This window comes from Dryas octopetala, chromosome 6, assembly GCF_963921425.1.
Source record: "Dryas octopetala chromosome 6, drDryOcto1.1, whole genome shotgun sequence".
NCBI lineage: Eukaryota > Viridiplantae > Streptophyta > Magnoliopsida > Rosales > Rosaceae > Dryas > Dryas octopetala.
In genome coordinates this window covers 5,004,870-5,023,157 of record NC_141371.1, presented here as the reverse complement: position 1 = coordinate 5,023,157, position 18,288 = coordinate 5,004,870, and the positions used below count along the sequence as shown (strand labels likewise).

Here is an 18,288-nt window from a genome sequence, read left to right as displayed (position 1 = left end):
CTTTGGACACGCGATATGAAATGATAAGTACCCAATTGCATGCATTTCTCTTTTCGTCTTTGACAACGTAAAATAGTGTGACATGCTCGCCTATGAGTTACATTCATGTATTTTATTTGTTTATTTCATCAATTAAGATTGTTATTGATATCTAAAATTGATCAGTTAATGAAGGACACCGAGCGAATCCAATGTTATATAACTTGAGCTATTTGATTCATTACTCGGAGTGGCCGAACAAAACTCTATGAAAATGTCTTGCACAAAATTGATAAATAGATTATCATAGTAATATTGGTGCGATGTTTATTAATGATCAACCAATGCTTAAATCAACCAAGATATCTTTTCGGACAAAACCTCAAAGTGTGTACATACCTTAAAAAAGAGGAGGATGATCAATTTATGGTAAGACAAGTGCATTATTATTTATTCCTTGTAAAGAAAGTAATGTTGAATACTTTAATGACTAAGGGAAGTTCTTTAAAATGGTTTATGGGTTCAATCTCATCCCAATATATATAGAGAGTCAGTCTTCTAAATCTTCCATTTCTATACTTGACAAAGATGAAAGTTGATGTCATCTTCATATGGAGTTTGATGAAAGCTAAAGTTACTTTTAATATTAGAAAAAGACTATACATGTTTTTGTTTTGAAATTTCCTTTTTGATAACGTTTAAATTAAACTTAACAACATCAATGAGATTTAGAATTATTAATTCGGTCAAAATTTAGTAACCAAAAGAAAATTAAAATTCGTCAAATGTAAAGCTTTAGTAATTAAAAACATTTATCTCTACACCCAACCCTTTGTATCAAATCCCCCTTCCTCAATATAATTTGATTTTAAAAGGTGTAATTTAGTATAAATAAATAATTAGTCACATGATGTGAAGAAAGGGAATAATTACTTGCATTATTCGATTCGACCTCTACTTCTGCGTGTCTATGAAAAGGTTACGCATGCGACCACACATGAACATTACTCACATTGGAACGAACAGTCAGCAAATGAAGAACATTCTAGGTGGTGGCGGGGACGTTGATTAAGTGAAGCAAAAGGTTGCATGTAGAGACCAGGTTAAAATAGCAGAGCTCAGACTCGACAAAATTGTAGACGTGTCACTCTCAAAATTGGCAGCTTATAGCATAGGGTCCTACACAAGCTAATAGAAATTCAGAACGTGTCCAAACTCCACTGCATCTGGCAGCAGCGTATCGATATTTCCTATAGTCATTGCGCTTTTAAAAGATTCGAAACGGGCACAGATCAGGGAAGGTGTCGGAGAGAGAAAAGAACCATGTCATCATTCGGGTCCGGTTCCGGGTCGACCCACCCGTTCGACGACGACGGGTACACAGGTTACGATCCTCAGCTCCCATCCCAGCGATTCGACGGCGACTCAGTCAAGGACTCGCCGCCGATCTTCTCCAACCAGCCATACGTAGCCGGAGACGACGTGTTTGGCTCTCAGGCGGTGCCGGGGACTCAATCGCCCCCGTCGATCTACTCCGACGGCCCGCTGTTACCGTCCGCGGCGGAGATGCAGCCGGAGGAGGGGTTTGCAGTACTGAGAGAATGGCGTAGGTGAGCTGAGTAAACTTAGTTTGTGTTGAATTTGGATTGATAAGAGCTGAATTGTGCGTATGAATTTGCAGATGTAACGCGATTGAATTGGAGGAGAAGGAGAAGAGGGAGAAGGAGAAGTTGCAGCAGATAATCGAAGAAGCGGAGGCGTACAAAATCGAATTCTATCGGAAGCAGAAGGTGAGCGTGGGGAAGAAGAAAGCTTGGAACAGAGAAAGCGAGAAGGTGTTTGTGGAAAACCAGGAGAGGTTCCATGCAGAAGCTGAGAAGAATTACTGGAAAGCGATCGCGCAGCTGGTTCCGCGCGAGGTGGCGGCAATAGAGAGAAGGGGAAAGAAGGAGAAAGAGAGAGACAAGAAAAAGGCTTCGATCGTTGTGGTGATGGGACCCAAGCCTGGGAAGCCAACCGACCTCTCCAGGATGAGGCAAGTTCTTGTGAACCTCAGCCACCATCCTCCTCGTCACATGAACCCCAAAACGGCGCCGTCGCCTCAAACTAAAAATGATGCTAAACCCAATGCTTCTGCTGCTGTTGGGACTTCTCTGGCTGTAGCTGCCGCTTGAAGGGAGATAGTTGTAAGTTAGAGATTGTGGAGTTGGAGTTTTCTGTAGATTGGAAGTCGGTCCATAATGCCATAATGGGCATGCTAGGTTGTTTCTTTGTAAAAAAATGTTTTTCTCCTTCTTGTATCGATTTTGGTGTGTTTTTGCTTGTTGAAGTGGTCTTCAATTTTATGCACTATCATATTCTCTAGCTAAGGATGGTCTCTTATGTTGAGGAGAAATTATTACATACCATGGTTGTGCATACAACGTTTCTTTTTGTCATGTGCCTTGAATGACATATATGAACACGCATTTTAGCATTTTTAACTCTTAGGTATCGTTTGGTTTAGTTTGCGGAATTGAATTTATGAGAAATCAATTTTTATGCATTTTTTAGGGAGAAGAGAATGTAAAGATTTCATTCCTATATTTGGTTTGTGCAGGATTAGAAAAAGTTTCAATTATACCTTGTTTTAAAAATGTGTAATTAATACCTTTTTATGAAATATAATTGGTCATAATTGATATTTTTAAATGTTAATGGGGGCAATTTAGTCTTAAAAATGTATTAATTGTTAATGTTTTCATGTGGGTAATGAATTAAATGTAAACCCAAGTTACTTGGAGGGTTTCATTTTCCCCCCTCTGGGGATCACTTTCTGATAGAGTATAAAATAATTTTTTATAGTTGTACTTACTAAACATGGGAAATGAATTACTTTCTCATTTTCAAGCCCCAATTATGTAAACCAAACAGGGAATAGTGATACACATGTAGTACTCAAAATGTGATATATTTAATATTATTGTTTTATTTAAGGAATTTTTGTGTGGACTACTTCATATTATATTTTAACAATTTGAGTTGTCTACTTTTTAGATCTCATTAGTGCAAAAGATTACATAAATTAAAAATTATTAATATATTTAAATTTGATCAAATAAATAGACAAACATAGTGTTATCACAAACACTTAAAATGATAATCATTTAATTAAACAATTAAATGATATCTAATTTATCTAATTTATTGGCATGAGTGATGCTTAAATAAAAAATAAAAAATAAAAAATAAACGGTTTAAATAATTGAAATACAATGTCAAAGTAGCCTCCGTGAAAGATCTATTAAATAAACTTAAACAAAAGCTCCCTTTACTGCAAAAAAAAAAGCTCCGTATATACATTTCATCTTATTTTTACAACGGGATAATTCAACCACCACCTACGTACTACAAACTTTGTTCTCGCTTCCTACTCGGCGAAAGTAAAGATGTCAAGAAGCTAAACTGCAAATTTTTCAAAGTTTGCAGTAATTAACTAAGACATCCTGTGAGTGATCATCTGGGAACGATTTGTGTTTCAGAGTCAGAGACATATGAGTGGGTGGGAGTTAAAGGAATAGCATTTGCTGATGATGTCTCCTCCGAAGTACTGCCACCACCACCAAAGTGTGAAGATGCTTTCCCTCTTGGCCTTGGCTCTGTTAGTACAACCTTCTCATTCAGGTGGACCTCTTTGGAAAGCATTTCCACTACTTGCTTCATTGTAGGTCTTTGTTGCGCAGCTCCTTGAGTACAGAAGATCGCAACCTTGATGAACCGCATAACCTCGGCTTCTGGATATGCTGTCAAATCTGGATCAACAATGTCCAGGAGTCTTCCTTCTTCTCTTAGTTTCCATGTCTGCACAAGCATTTGTACAATTTGTCAACAAGAAGCTAAGAAAACTGAACACAATGTAAAACTTGTTAAAACAAAGTATACCCATTCCACAAGAACAAGCAGTTGCTCCCCAAAGGCTGCTTTACTACTACTCTTGCCACTAATTATTTCAAGCAAGAGTACCCCAAAACTGTACACATCTGCTTTCTTTGTAAGCTGTCCCATAAGTGCGTATTCCGGGGCCAGATATCCCCTGCAGTCAGACACAAAGCATTATTGGTAGATGCAAAGAGGAGCAAATGGACAGAAACTTTATCTCCAATTTACTACTTATATTGATGACTTGATTTATTGAGAAAACCCCCATGGCCCCATGCACCACATTTGGAAACAAGTTTCTGAACAGCTTCGTAGCCGAGGGCTGCAGTTGAATGAAATGTTAAAATAAATTCGATCAGGCTTACACAGTTCCGGCCACTCTAGTACTAAGATGAGTGACATTATCAGGAAAAAGTTTTGCTAGCCCAAAATCTCCAATTTTAGGATGAAAATTTGCATCAAGAAGTATATTGCTAGCCTTGATATCTCTGTGGACAATATTTTGTTCAGCTTCCTCATGAAGAAATGAAAGACCAGTAGCAGTACCCAGGCAAATTGCAGCTCTCTTTGGCCAATCTAGAAAAACATGTTTACTTCTTGAACCTGTCAAAATAGTTGTTGCATATTACAATAAACTGAACTTTTAATAGATTAGAGGCTACACCATTACCTTCAGAGAAATATATATCTTGAATGAATCAAACTCATCTTTGAACAAATCCAAAAACTTAAAACCAGGCATTTAATCTGAGATCAAAAGAAATAAATTCAAGGGGATACCATAAAAGGAAAAGAATGCTAAGAAAAATGGCACAACCAAGACAGGGTTAGAAGTAACTCTGCAGAACCTTCAAATTTTTGTGTAATTCTAAAGGTAACGTAAGTCTTCACATCCTAATGGTGAAACTAAATATTTGGAATTGAAAATCCTCTGTTTCCTTCTTGTTCTTCTTGTGAAATAACTGAGATGAACCAGTTTTTCACCACAAAATGAAATCTTTTCGGAGCCGTATCCTTTTCTTTTGAGAGATTTTTATTGATAGATATCTTTATTAATAAGTAATAATAAAGCCACTCATTCTGATTTGGCGTATACCAACAATGTTAATTGCGTTACTAATTTTCAATTTCACTAAATAAAATATACTCAATTTGATCTCAATTTTAGTATTCTAACAATTACCAAGCAAAGAACTTGCAAGACTGTTGTTCTCCAGATATTCATATACCAATGTCCGATGGTTGTCTTCCACGCAGCAGCCAATGAGCTCAACAAGGTTCGGATGCTGTATAATCGATATCATGTTGATTTCTGTCAAAAATTCATTTGCTCCTTGTCTGGATGCTGCAGAAAGACACTTGATCGCAACTTGGGTACCATCACTCAAAACTCCCTGCAATAACAAATGATATAGCAGTGTAAGGATTATAGAAAAAGGAAAGAAAACGGGTGCTTGCAGCTTAGAAACACCCCACCCCTCACCAACAAAAGGGGTGCTGCAGTAAGAATAACAACATCTACAACAAATATATTGTTCATTGATCTCACCCGGTAGACAGCTCCATAACCTCCTTCACCTATCCTGGTTGATGGATGAAAATTCCTGGTAGCTGATCTCAGTGAATTATAAGAAAACAGCCTTACATTTCCAGTGGTAATCCCTAATTACCATACATACAAACATAGAAAACCCTTGTGAGATCAATTTATCCAGTTTAATGACCATAAGAAAAAGATCTAATAGCATGCATGTGTCAGAGAGAGTTCCATTTCAATCAGCATAACCTACCCTAACACAGAGTTCAGCAATATTCACATACATTTTCACTCTTTCTTATACGCTTCATATTATTTTTCAATTCATTAGTTGAATAAATGGTCAAAGAGGTAGGAGAGAGAAGAAATACAAGACAAGCTCTTGCAGAAAATTGAAGACATTAAAGAAATATATGAATCTAAATATTTTTCCGTTCTAGCTTGGCTATCGAAATTCAATCCCCTACCGACGGTTTCACAGATCGAGAAGAGAAAAATGAAACTTGGACAGAAACATTTGGAATATTATATACAGTCACAACAGAACCAATCTAAGATATGGGATTTAACAGAACCCTTTTGCATCCACTTGACAAAAACAAGAGTTCCAAGTTCCAACTAAGATATGGGATTGAGAATTTGAAATTTAATAAAGAATTAGAAAACTAGGAATGACAAAATAAACCCTTTTACATGCTACTGACGCAAAGAACTACCAGAGGGAAAAAAAAAATAACTATTTTACAGTATAACAAAACAAGTCATACTTCGGTCCAAAAATAGAAAAGAAAAAGTCATACTCATTGTCTTACCTTGTACCTGGTCAGAAGGGCCAGAACCATTCTCTTCGTTACACCAATTGAGCAAACCGAAGCAACTATAAACCATTTGCAACATACAATTCGATTTCCCTAAACCCCTGACCACATGTCTTCTTAAACCTTAAACCTTATGCACAGGCACCAAAGCAAGCTCGAAAATCCAGTAACCCCACTAAACAAAAAGTACAAAGACATTAAGAAATGAAACAAAAGCAATCTTTAGATATATAAAATGAAATTTGAAACAGCGAAGGGAACTTGTAACAAAGTCAGTTAAAAAACAAAAAGTCGGTTACGAATTCACATAAAAAAAAGTGAGATTACTGTGGAATCTGGAACCCTGACCTGAGCTTGGAATGGTTGGTTCTTCAGGAGCAAAAAGCCAAAATGGTGTTGTATGCTTTTCTGGGGCTGTGGGGTTATAAGCAAATTAAGAAACCCATAAAAGCTTAGAGGCAAAGAACGCGGATGGAAGGTAGAAAACTCAATGGGAAAGATTAAAATCCATGTTGCGTGTGAGTATGTATATGAAATAAGAGGGTGAGTTAGTGAATGTTAAGTGAATTTGATAATGGAATGAGGTAAGAGCCATCCCATTAACACCTACGTCTGGAAGGAAAGGAGTCAAGGACGGCATTTGATAGTGATTGGCTGATTTTGTTTTTCTTTTTTCCTTTTTTTTTTTCTTTCTTTCCCATGTACAAAGGGAAGACACGAAGAGCAAAGTTGATTCATTTGAGAGGGACTGATCGGATTGCTCACACCTCACCATTGCTAGTCAAAGTTAATTCATAATTTATTTGCATTCACCAATCACCACCAAAAACAAAAGTTGATTCATTGGCGCGGCTCCACTGGAAAGTTGTGCATGTCTTTTCTGGTAGGTAACAACTAATGAGTCATTCACTCACTCACAGACACTGCAGAAGTTTCTGATAAAAGAAAGTAATTCTTAATATATATAGAGTAAATTATAGTTACGGTCTTACGAAACTCACTTTGATCTTGTTCCATCATATCCATTAAATTTATATTTAAAACGTCAATGATCATTAGATTTAATAATAGTACATTAGTATTCGATCTCTCCTTAATAAGGGGAGATCATGATTCATGAGTTCAACTAATTGTTTATAATCAAAACAAAAAGTTTCTTGTGTGGCAATTTGAGTCTCACTATTTTATATTTACATGGATAAAAAATTATCAAAACTTTCAAAATATAATTAATAAACAATAAAAAATTTTTTAAAAAAACCTTGATTCAGGCAGAAATGCTGCAAGCTGAAGACAGCAAACAACATGAGCATGGTGTCTCTGATATGTGATATGCATTGAACAGCCTTTCCCCATCAGCAGAATATTACCGATACTTGATGCAATGCACATGGCCACATGGGGTTGCTCTGTTTTGAACAATGTCTTTAATACACTCTAATACTCTATGCAATGCACATGTCACGGAAGGGCCGCGGGTAGGGTGATGTGGCCGGCGGCAGGATAGCTGCGTGCCAGGAGGGATACTATAATGGTTGTGTAATCAATCCACTCAAATTATAACATATGTACAATTATGAGAGTTTTGTTATAATACATGGTCATGATCATACCGTTACGTAGTGTTATCATCACATCAAATTTTTTTCTAAAAAGTGAGAGCCAAATTGTCAAGTAAGCATTTTAAACGAAAAATTAATAGATATAACGTAAAATGACCAAAGTGAGACTCGTAACAAAATTTTAAAACCCTAAAATTTGAAAAAAAAAATTCAAATTAAATGGCTAAAGTGAGAATCATAAAAAAGTTGTAAGGATTATGACTATAATTAACTGTATATATTGTCATTTTTTTTACCATCTTTAATTTATATGAAATTGATGTAGAGTAATTACCTTAATCATTTTTTGACCAAAAAAAAAAAAACCTAATCCTAAACCTCATCGGAAATGGATTAGTCAACCCACCCTCTCTGACATGTTTGTTTATCAAATGAAGGAAGATCACACCGAACACATTCATAACTTAACAAGGGAGAGAAATACAACCAGTTAGGTGGATGCTAATTATGAGTTATTGCCTATCATTAATTTATGTTAGGTGGATGCTAAGTTCCATTAGCATGAATGATATGAATCCATTAGGATCTTCACGCGCATGGACATTGTCAAAAAGCATGCAAATGTTATTGTTTCAACATAACAAAGTCATTCTTTCAACGACTAGTTGGAATCTAAACTTGTCTGGCAAAAAGAAAAGGTTGAGGTTTGAATTATGAGAATAACTTTTCTGCCCTGTGATAGAGGCAGACTTGTGTAACGGGAGAAAGAGAAAGAGAGAAGAAGAAAATGAGAGAGAAAGAGAGAGAGAGAGAGAGAGAGAGAGAGAGAGAGAGAGAGAGAGAGAGAGAGAGAGAGAGAGAGAGAGAGAGAGAGAGAGAGAGAGAGAGAGAGAGAGAGAGAGATACCAGTTGTGGTATCATCAGGACATGTAAGTCCTTGTCTTGAATTATGGAAGCCCGAAACTGGTTACCATATATCATTGGCGTGAGTCATGGGATTGTAATCATCATAATTAGAGGAATTTGTAATTAACGTAGGATAGTAGCTAGAGAGTTGACTATGTAAACCTTCTATAATTGTACGATGTATCACATTACTTATACCTCTGTTTAGAGAAGAATAAAGTATCAGAAATCTTTGAAATCTTTTCCTCAAACGTATGGTTTTGGCATATATAAGGTGAAGCCATTTTCGTTTGTATCTCAGAATCCATATGGACCTTCCATTTCTTCTATAGTTGGCATCAAGCCAAACGAAAGAAGCAAATGGTGCAAGGGAACATCTAGCATTCGCTCCACGTTAAATAAGTTGTACGAGAAAGCAAATTTCATTTGGCTTTCATGTTAGCTATTGTTTAGAAGCACAAGCAACTCCACATGACACCTCCTGTAATGACAATAATATGAAGAAAGAAACCATGTAACTTAAGATTTGTTGGATTTGACAAGTGACCAGGTCAAAGTAGGATCACTAGGATATCGTGCTCTGCGATATAGCACAATCAAGCACAGCTACCTAAAGGATATGTTATAATCAACCTTAAGATTATAAGAGGTTGGTAAAGTTTTGAGATGATATCCCCTGATCCCCAAAGTGGGGGAATCTTTAAACTTTTGAAGTTCATATTAGCCAAAGACTAGCTAGATCTACACATGTAGATACCTCCATGAATTCCACAGTATGATCGAGCAGCATATGTAAAAGCTGAAGGAGCTCTTCAACTTCCAATCCATCAAACTGTAGTACAAACACTCATTGCTAATGAATAGCCTAACTGATGACCCAAAATATGGTTCATCGAATGTACCTGATTCTTGTTCCACTAGAGTAGGAAACGACAGGCAGGCGCAAACTCTCTTTAAAATTTACAGTATTTTAGCATGCCTTCTACCATCAGCTCCTTTCGGGGGTGATTTGTAGCTTAAATATCGTGCTGAGTAGGCACTAAGTAAAATAATGATGGTGGGAGAATGACAAGGATGAATGCAGAACCAATAGTCAAAGGCCGATGGTCTCATGGCGGTTGGTCACCTACCTTGCTGACTTGCAGGAGAGCAGTTTCCTCTCTCACTTCCAAGATCAACATCTTCAATTACACACCCCTCTAAGCAGACAGAAATATTGTTGACACTTGGTTCGGAGCTAGCATTGCTACATGTGGCAAGAGGAGAGTCCGTGGCACTAGTAGTCCTGCTTTTTGTCGGTCTTGACCTGACACTGTACACAGAGGAAGCTGGAACATTCGTCAGAACTGGGCGTAGATTACCTGGCATGCTTCGCCTTATATCCTGCATAAGCAAATTTCAAAATCAATTATGAACTGCTTAAATAAAAACAAGAAGTGCACTTGGTTATGACCATATATGTGGATAAATTGGTGATACAGTAGCACATTAAACCTCTCATGTAACAAACCGCATTTAATCTATATATCCACTAAGCATAAGCTGGATAACATTGAGGGGATTGAAAGATTCGGATGCCAAACATTATGCATGTTATTCCATTGATGACTATAGTAACTGAAGGTATTAACTATGCATTATGTAAAAAGCGTGCAGCTGAATAAGGAACGCGATGCATACCATGTGCCTCATAGCCATATCAAAGGATTTCTTTGAGAGTGTTCTTCCAAAGCCTGAGCTTTCAGAGGACAAAGACTTCCCAGAAGGATTGTTATGAGTAGGGTGATGGTCATATTGCTTTGGTGGTGCCAGTTTCCTCATGTTTACTACTCTCTCAACCATTTGTGTTCCAATAAGTACAGGGTTCACATCATCACTGTCATTGGAACATGATCTACTTATGACTAGATGAGAATTCCCATTAGTAGTGGCACTACCATTTGAAGCCCTTCCTCTAAAAGGTGAACAAGATTTCTGTCTTGGTTTTCCATTAGAAGCAGCTACAACAGAAGATGGCCTAATACTTGGTGCTCCAGGCCGACCCCTGGAGGTTGAAGCCGGCCTTTGTGGCAATGATGTTCTTAAATTTGGTGGAGCATCAAGTGAGAAACCAGCCATCTCAGAGGATTTCATAGACCTAGGTTTTACTGTTGGAGAACTGCCACGTGATGGCACCGATTTTTTTGAACTTGTGGGACCCGACCTTGATGCTGAAGAAGATCGACTAGGAGGAGCAGATAGAGCAGGTGCACTTGATGAACTTGGGAGACGAGTTGGTGTTGCTGATCTTGATGTTGTCTTGGAAGCTGGTACAGAAGGTCTGGCAGTTGGTGTAGAAGAACGAGCAGTGGATCTAGAAGGAGTTGAAGACCTCACTGGAGGAGCCACGGGCTTAACGGATGATAAGGTGGCTCGAGAATTTGGTGTGGAGGATCTCGAGGGCTTGGTAGCTGAAGGTAATGTGGACCGCCCAGTTGGTGTCGCAGATCTACGAGTCGCAGCTGTTGGCCCTCCAGATGATGAGGGCCTTCTGTTACCAATACCAGAAGAATTCAGTCCAGATGGCATTGTTGGATGCTTAGATGTTATATTGCTCCTTGAAGTAGGTTCTTGCTGGATGTTTGCTAGCTGCATCCCCAAGTCGTGGACAACATGGCAAAATGAAGTTCCAAATCATGACTTGATAAGTAAAACCAAAAATCCCAAAACATTAATAGAACACCATGTGCAGTTCTAACTAGGACAGACATAAAAGCTGGGGAAGATTCATGTCCAAGAAATCTGATGATCATACTAATAAAAGACCAACATTTTAACACCATTGAGTCAAATGTAGGAATGCTGCACATACATATCACAGAAGTTGATCAGGTCTACAAGTATTCAGAATTCATGTTAACTAGAGTTCTTACCCTAGATTTTGGAGCGGATGCACAGGCATTACGAATCTCCATCTGACCAATCGTAGTTTTCAGTGCTTCCATCTCCAAGGATGGAAAAAGTGGGGTAGCAGGTGGAGTAAGAAGCCTGAATATAGAAGAGTTACCCGTAAATACGATACCACAAGTGACATGACATTCTTATTACTATGACAGATTCCAGACCAAAGCATAGGGATTTGAATGAGAAATAAAAGTCTACAAAATGAACAAGAAATTCTATTATATGAAGACTTAAATCAATTTTTTCTTGAAAACAGTCCTTAAAAACATAGCGCCCCCTGATTTTCAAACACTCTATAAGAACCGTTAGATCTCTAAACTAAGCACAACCCAGTTCATTACTCCTAGCAAAAATTACATCCCACCCAATTCAGCAACCCATCTGTTGGAAACGAGCTTCTTCATCAATTCAACAAGTAATTAAATTAAGCATCTTAATAAGACCGCTAAATGACTCAACCATTGAGAAATAAGCACAAAACCAAACACTTAGCTTCGACATTAATTCACTTACCAATCGTAATCAGATTTCTCATTCTCAGAGTTCAAAAACTCTTCCACTCGGCTCTTCCTCTGCGGCGCCACAGACCCAATACTCCTAGAAACCGCCGAACCTCCACGCTCATTAGATTCTGCACAACGTAAACATATACCCATCATCACCATCAATACCAAACACGCACCAAAAAAAAACTCAGAACGACCCGAAACTTAAAACTACGAACAAAACCCAAACGACGTCGTACCAAGAGGATGAGTAGCATCGAGCTCGTCGTCGGAGTTCTTGTTAGGGAGGAGGAGGAAGTTGGTGCTATTCTTCTCCTTGTCCTTCTCGCGCCTGCGCATCTCGAGGAACAGAGCGAGCTCTTCATCTCTGTCGTTCACGTTCACCACCTTCCCGAAGCTTCTCTCACGCCCCCTCCCCTCCACCACGCTCACTTCCATGCTTGGCCTGAGCTAGTGAAACACACAGAGGTGGTTGCAGAGGTTGAAGAAGACCAGCTGAGCTGAGTTCAGGTGCTTTGACAAAAATGGCACAGTAAGAGACACCCTCACTGGTTTGGAAGCATTCAGAATTTTGAAAATGAAATGAATAAGTAAATAAATGAAATTTGAGATTTTAAATATATTTTTTATTGGGAAATTTATAAGGACGGTGTAGGTGGACAACGATGTGAAGATAACCACGAGAGTGCCATCGGGTTTGGTTTCGCGAGACGTGGCCTTCTCTTAATCATTTCTGGGGATTTTAATTTTAGCCATCCTTATAAACTGTAGACATGTGAAGAAGTGTTGTGTTACTTGTGTACATAATTCCATGATGCATGTGAAGGTTCATGGGAAGTATAGGACTTGAAACTTTGAAAGGAAATGGCTTTTATATTATATAAATGCAAGAATTCTTTGGAAGGTTCTCATGATTATGTACCTTAAAGATAATTTGAGTGAAAATAGATTTCTAAATGAATTACAATTTGAGCTAGTTTATAAAAACAATTTCTAGGTGAATTTTGAATGCATAGTTAAAATTAATATAAATAATATAATATGTCAAATTATCCTATTGCACGTGAATTTCAACATCAACCTCAACCTAACCATAGCTAGGTCAAATGGAAACTCCTCAATCAATACATATCCTTTGATTAAAAACAAGTTGATTCCTTTTTGGTACATGATTTTATAACCATGCATCTCATGCTTCTCCCTACATTGGCGTTAATCATACTCTTTAAAAAACCAATAAAAGATCGAAACTTGCATACAATACTTGTTACTTGCAATCCCGGTAATCTTATAGATAACATTTTCCATTTTTAAAATACATATTGTATATTTGTATGCCATTTTCTAGGAACTAGCTGGGAAGTACAAGTCTAAGAAGCTCGAAATTATTAATTATTTATAGAGATTGAGCAAATTTGAAGTTAATGACCCAATGGCAGTTTCGTAAATATGTGCTACGGGAAACCTATTTACAAATGAGATTTAAAATGGAGAAAAACATTCCTGTTCTTGGTAATGCACATGCTGGAGGCCTGGAGCCTTTGACTCGTGTGACTCGTCGTTTGGAACGCCGATGAATTCAAGACTTCAAGTTCAAACCTTGGCGTTCAAAAGATGCTCAGATTTAAACGTGGGCTGTTGGATTCCTCGAGATGAACTACCCCTCATCCGACGGCTTTGGTTGGTCTAATAATTTAAAAGGAGTCTTACATAACATGACGTGGGCCTTCCTCGTGAATCGTGTGGTTCAAATTTCGTATCTGCCTGTCTCTAAATGCGGTCTGCGGACCCCAATCCAGATTGAGGATTCTTTTAATTGGTCTATAAGCTATGGGCTGTGGCCCAGACCAAACCCAACCTGAAAAGGGTCATATGATTCGTAACTTGTTTTCTTTCCTTTAAAAATATAGTATACGGCAATATTTTAATCCACTTTCTAACATGATGGATTTATCATCACATGTTATAACATCATAACTTTATAAGTCAATTAATAATACTATGTGACAGGTGTTAGTCACCAAAAAAATTACTAAAAACGATTTAAAAGTCTCATCCACGAAATTTGATCCCAATGCTTCATTCAATGGTCTTGAGCATATGGCTCATACCTTATTAAGCTCAAATTTAGCGCAAATGATTTTTTTCCCATAAAAGATTGTAATGAGAAATGCTGGTCACACATTTCTACCTAGAAGACTACTAGGTTCTTCAATTTGATAAGTGTAAATTTACAAAAAAGAAAATTGCTCATTAAAAAAACAAAAAATAAACATATCCAATTAAGAGTCAAGCATTTTGCTTCTGAATAGCCTTGTGTCTAGGTCTCTGATTGCGTAGTGAGCCATGTCCCACGCTCAGTGTTTGAGTCCCATACTTCCTCATCTGTGGGGCCCAGTGCAATGAAATTTTCCATGGAGCGAGCAATCTGTGCCAAGAGATAGGAAGACAAGGATGCATTTATACCAGAGGTCCACAGCACATAAAGCATTTCTAGCTGCAGGAATAACAACAATAATTGAATGTGGTATGCATAATACTAAGCATTCCAATAAGTATAACTTGACTATGCCAAAAAAACATCTTCTCCATCTGGGAGACACGATGTTTTGCAAAATTCGATTATCAATTATATTGGAATCCAAAAAAGATCATGTTCCAAAAGAATTTGCAAAACAAGATTAATCCAAGAACTAAGATTACAACATCAAATAAGAAAAATTAATCCAACCAGCATACTCAATCAAGAATATAGATTTAAATAGTGTACCAATTTCCTGAATGATGGCCAACAGAGCAACACTGGCATCGCTTCCCCACTGAGCTTCATGGGATATCAAGTAGCTGCTTCCATCATGACCAGGAACCTTGATATGCACACCAACCAAAAAGTCACTCCAAACATTAATGCACCACCATAGGCATTAATTTGTTGTTTCCTCTCAAGGATAAAATTATCCTTCATTGGTAATTCTGGGTTTTCTCATGTGCAGCCTCCACTGATAACAGACATTAGAAGTTTCATACAACCATCATTTTGCTGGTTATTTCCACCCCACAATTGAGCCACATACAATATACAAACATAAAAGTCAAGCCTTGCGGCTTGCGCATTCTTTCCCAGGTAGATGTGAGAGACTTTCAACAATTATTATTTCAGGTCGTAATACATTTCTCACCCAAGGAACAAACAGAAGCTGGAAGGATGATGAAACAGCAACCAAATAATTATCTAGGCACATGAAGTTCCAACAAGAGCATTTGTTCTCTTGAACTTTCCATTTACAAGAATATCAATGTCATCAGGTACAAGGCCTTTGTCAAGCATCTCATCATGCAATCTAAAAGCCTCTTGCAAATTCCCTTCCTTGAAGTTCCCAACAATCAAAGCATTATAAATAAGAACACTAGGAGTCATACTCCTCCTATCCATGTCTTCCAAGTTCTTGCGTGCATTCTCTAACTGTCTTTTGTTACAAAGGCCATTTGCCAGAACTGTAACTGTCTTGATATCAGGTACAATTCCCTTTGAAAGCATCTCCAAGTAGAGATCTGATGCAAATTGTAATTCACCCTCTTTTAGCAATCCACCAATTAATGTAGTGTACGTTTTCAAATCACAAGGAATACCTTCATTTATCATTTTCTTATGCAAATCAAGAGCTGCTTCCATGTTATTTAAATTCCAGAAGCCCCAAATCATGCTACTGTAAACAGCTGTATCTGGAGATAAACCAACCTCAAGGAGCTCTGAGAAAAGTTCATTGGCACTACCCATGTCTCGCCTTTTGCAAAAGCCATATATAAGAGCACCGTATGCAGTAACATCCAATTTGATGCCCTTATTTTTCATCTCATTCCACATTTTCAAAGCAAGATCAATTTTATTGCTTTTGCAAAATCCATAAATGAAGCTGGTGTACGTGACAACATTCGGGGAGACTCCACCTTCACACATTTCTTTATAAACAGCTAGTGCAAAATTCAAGGAACCCTCCTTGATAAATCCATCTATAATAATATTGTAAGTCCTACATTCAGGAACAAAACCCCTCTCAACAAATTTCCTCAGCATATCACTTGCCTCAGATGTGCGACCATCTTTGCACAAGCAATCAATGACACTGTTAATTCTGAAGCCTGTGGGGGTTATCTTTGCAGTCATCATATCATCAAAGACATCAAAGGCGCGTTCTGTATCACCTTTCCTGAAATACCCATTCATCAAAATAGAATAAGTGACAAAAGTAGGTTTCAAACCCCTTTCAAGCATCTCCAAAAATATACTATTTGCACGATCCATATTCCTCATTCTGCAGTAGCCATGTATCATGTTGTTGTAGGATTCTACATTAGGTAACATACCATTACACATCATCTTACCCCATAAACTGCAAGCTTCACTTAGTTTACCCTCCCGAAAAAACCATGACAAGAGATTATTATACAACAAAACATTAGCAACACCACACTCAACTGCCTCATCAAACAGCTTAGATGCATCTTCAAGTGAACGATATTTCAAAAATCCACGTACCAAATTATTCACAATGAAGACATCAGGCCTGATATCCAAGTGTTTCATTTGGGTGTAAAGCTCATATGCCTTTTCCATGTTCCCATTCTTACAGCAGCATTCTATCAGAATTGCATACATAACCCTGTCTGGAGTAAGTCCATCCACTATAATCATATTGAACAAATCCAAAGCACCATCCAAGTTCCTGTGCACGCAATAACCCTTCATCAAGCTTGTGGCAACAGCCAAATTAATTGAGTTCCCAGAACTTACCATTTCATCTTTAAGCCTCAATGCCTCTACCATATTCCCCTTCTTCACACAAGCCCTGATAACACTAGTGAACGTACCCTCAGAAGGAACCCACCCCATTTCTCTCATTTCCTTCAACAAGTCCAAAGCCAAACAAAAATTGGGTTTCTTACAAACAGCCTCAATAGCAACACTATACAATACTGCATCAAGTTCTATCCCTCTATCCCTAGCCTCTCTAAAGAACTCCTCTGCCTCATCCGGCTTCTCCTCCTTCAAGCAAGCACGCATCATCACATGGAAAGTGACTCGATCGCCTCCAATTCCTATTGAAACCATTTTATCATGCAATTCTCGTGCTTCCCCAATCATATTTTTCCTAACCAATTCTGATAAGACAATATTCATATACCAAACACAAGGATATATCTCAAGCTCTGCCATTCTAGTAAAGCAATCAATTGCATATTTGATTCGATTAGCTCTAACATAACTATTCAGTAAATAACCAAAAACCCGCGATTCTAATTCAAAACCAAACCTTTTGGCGCAGTCTACCAAGTGATCGACGAAGACTCGTGGAGCAGGGCCTGAATCACCGGAAATGTACTGGTTAAGCAATACTTTAGCACGCCCATGAGTCTCTGGAAACCCCATCAAAATGTGAAGCAACACACAAAAGGTATCGACGCCTTTAACAAACCCTCGCTCTCTTTCAGCCCATTTGAAGTGCTTTAGAGCCGACTTCGGGTCGCTCTTGTAGCTCACAAGAGTGCTTAACAGATGGGTTTGTGTTGAAACCGGGTCTTGTGAAACTGGGGCCGTGAACTCCTCGCCCTGTTTGGGTTCTAAGGTGACTTTCTCGGGAAAATTGGTGTTTGCATTGGGATTCTCGGAAAATGGTGATTTTGAATGGGGTTTTGGAAACTGTGGTTGTGAGCAGAGGAATTTAGGATTTAATAAAGAAAGGCGACGCAGTGAAGGGACTGGTGAGGAATTGAGCGAAGGTTTCATTCTTTTGGTTTGTGCAGAAGAAGAAGAAGAAGAAGAGAGCAAAACCTTAACGAAGCTTCAGAGCCAAGGTTTCATCCTTTGGGTTTGACCTGGTAGTGATGACAAGCTGACGAAAAAAAGTTCAGAGCTTTACTCCAACTTCACAACAAAGGCTACGGCTAGAGCTTCGGCCAGTTTATGATATAAAAGAACACCTTCTTCTATGCTTAAACTAGCTGAGTTTCTGGGTGCCATCAGCTATGTGGGCCGAAGGCCCAAAAAAGGAACTGGGCCCAGAGAAGCAGGTGGATAGTCCAAAATGGTTGGGCCCTAAATTCGTACTCGGATTAATTAA

At 38.1% G+C, this 18,288-nt stretch overlaps 4 protein-coding genes across 5 annotated transcripts; 1 reads left to right on the top strand and 3 right to left on the bottom strand.

Moving 5' to 3' along the window:
• The first annotated feature begins 1,241 nt into the window (after positions 1-1,241).
• LOC147281460 (clathrin light chain 3-like) lies at positions 1,242-2,270 on the top strand. Its single transcript, XM_086248046.1, has 2 exons — positions 1,242-1,589; positions 1,661-2,270. The coding sequence occupies exons 1-2, from the start codon at positions 1,303-1,305 to the stop codon at positions 2,151-2,153; spliced, it is 780 nt and encodes a 259-aa protein (XP_086104172.1). The 5' UTR covers positions 1,242-1,302; the 3' UTR covers positions 2,154-2,270.
• Positions 2,271-3,197: 927 nt separating this feature from the next.
• On the bottom strand, positions 3,198-6,860 carry LOC147281459 (Protein kinase superfamily protein). Its single transcript, XM_086246183.1, has 7 exons — positions 6,601-6,860; positions 6,247-6,427; positions 5,447-5,559; positions 5,081-5,291; positions 4,263-4,500; positions 3,901-4,051; positions 3,198-3,819 (listed from the first exon to the last, which is right to left on the bottom strand). Exons 2-7 carry the CDS (start codon positions 6,329-6,331, stop codon positions 3,475-3,477), a joined length of 1,143 nt encoding a protein of 380 aa, XP_086102309.1. The 5' UTR covers positions 6,332-6,427; positions 6,601-6,860; the 3' UTR covers positions 3,198-3,474.
• A 2,403-nt stretch (positions 6,861-9,263) lies between these two features.
• Positions 9,264-12,734, bottom strand: LOC147281458 (uncharacterized). The gene is made up of 5 exons (XM_086246182.1): positions 12,409-12,734; positions 12,177-12,294; positions 11,633-11,747; positions 10,401-11,348; positions 9,264-10,103 (listed from the first exon to the last, which is right to left on the bottom strand). Exons 1-5 carry the CDS (start codon positions 12,605-12,607, stop codon positions 9,843-9,845), a joined length of 1,641 nt encoding a protein of 546 aa, XP_086102308.1. The 5' UTR covers positions 12,608-12,734; the 3' UTR covers positions 9,264-9,842.
• Positions 12,735-14,264: 1,530 nt separating this feature from the next.
• On the bottom strand, positions 14,265-18,111 carry LOC147281457 (uncharacterized). 2 transcript variants are annotated; one of them, XM_086247745.1, is made up of 2 exons: positions 14,940-18,111; positions 14,265-14,666 (listed from the first exon to the last, which is right to left on the bottom strand). In XM_086247745.1, exon 1 carries the CDS (start codon positions 17,952-17,954, stop codon positions 15,402-15,404), a length of 2,553 nt encoding a protein of 850 aa, XP_086103871.1. In that variant the 5' UTR covers positions 17,955-18,111; the 3' UTR covers positions 14,265-14,666; positions 14,940-15,401. The 2 variants fall into 2 exon arrangements, with proteins under 2 accessions (XP_086103871.1, XP_086103870.1); XM_086247744.1 differs by having other exon boundaries at positions 14,265-14,597.
• Between the last annotated feature and the right edge of the window lie 177 nt (positions 18,112-18,288).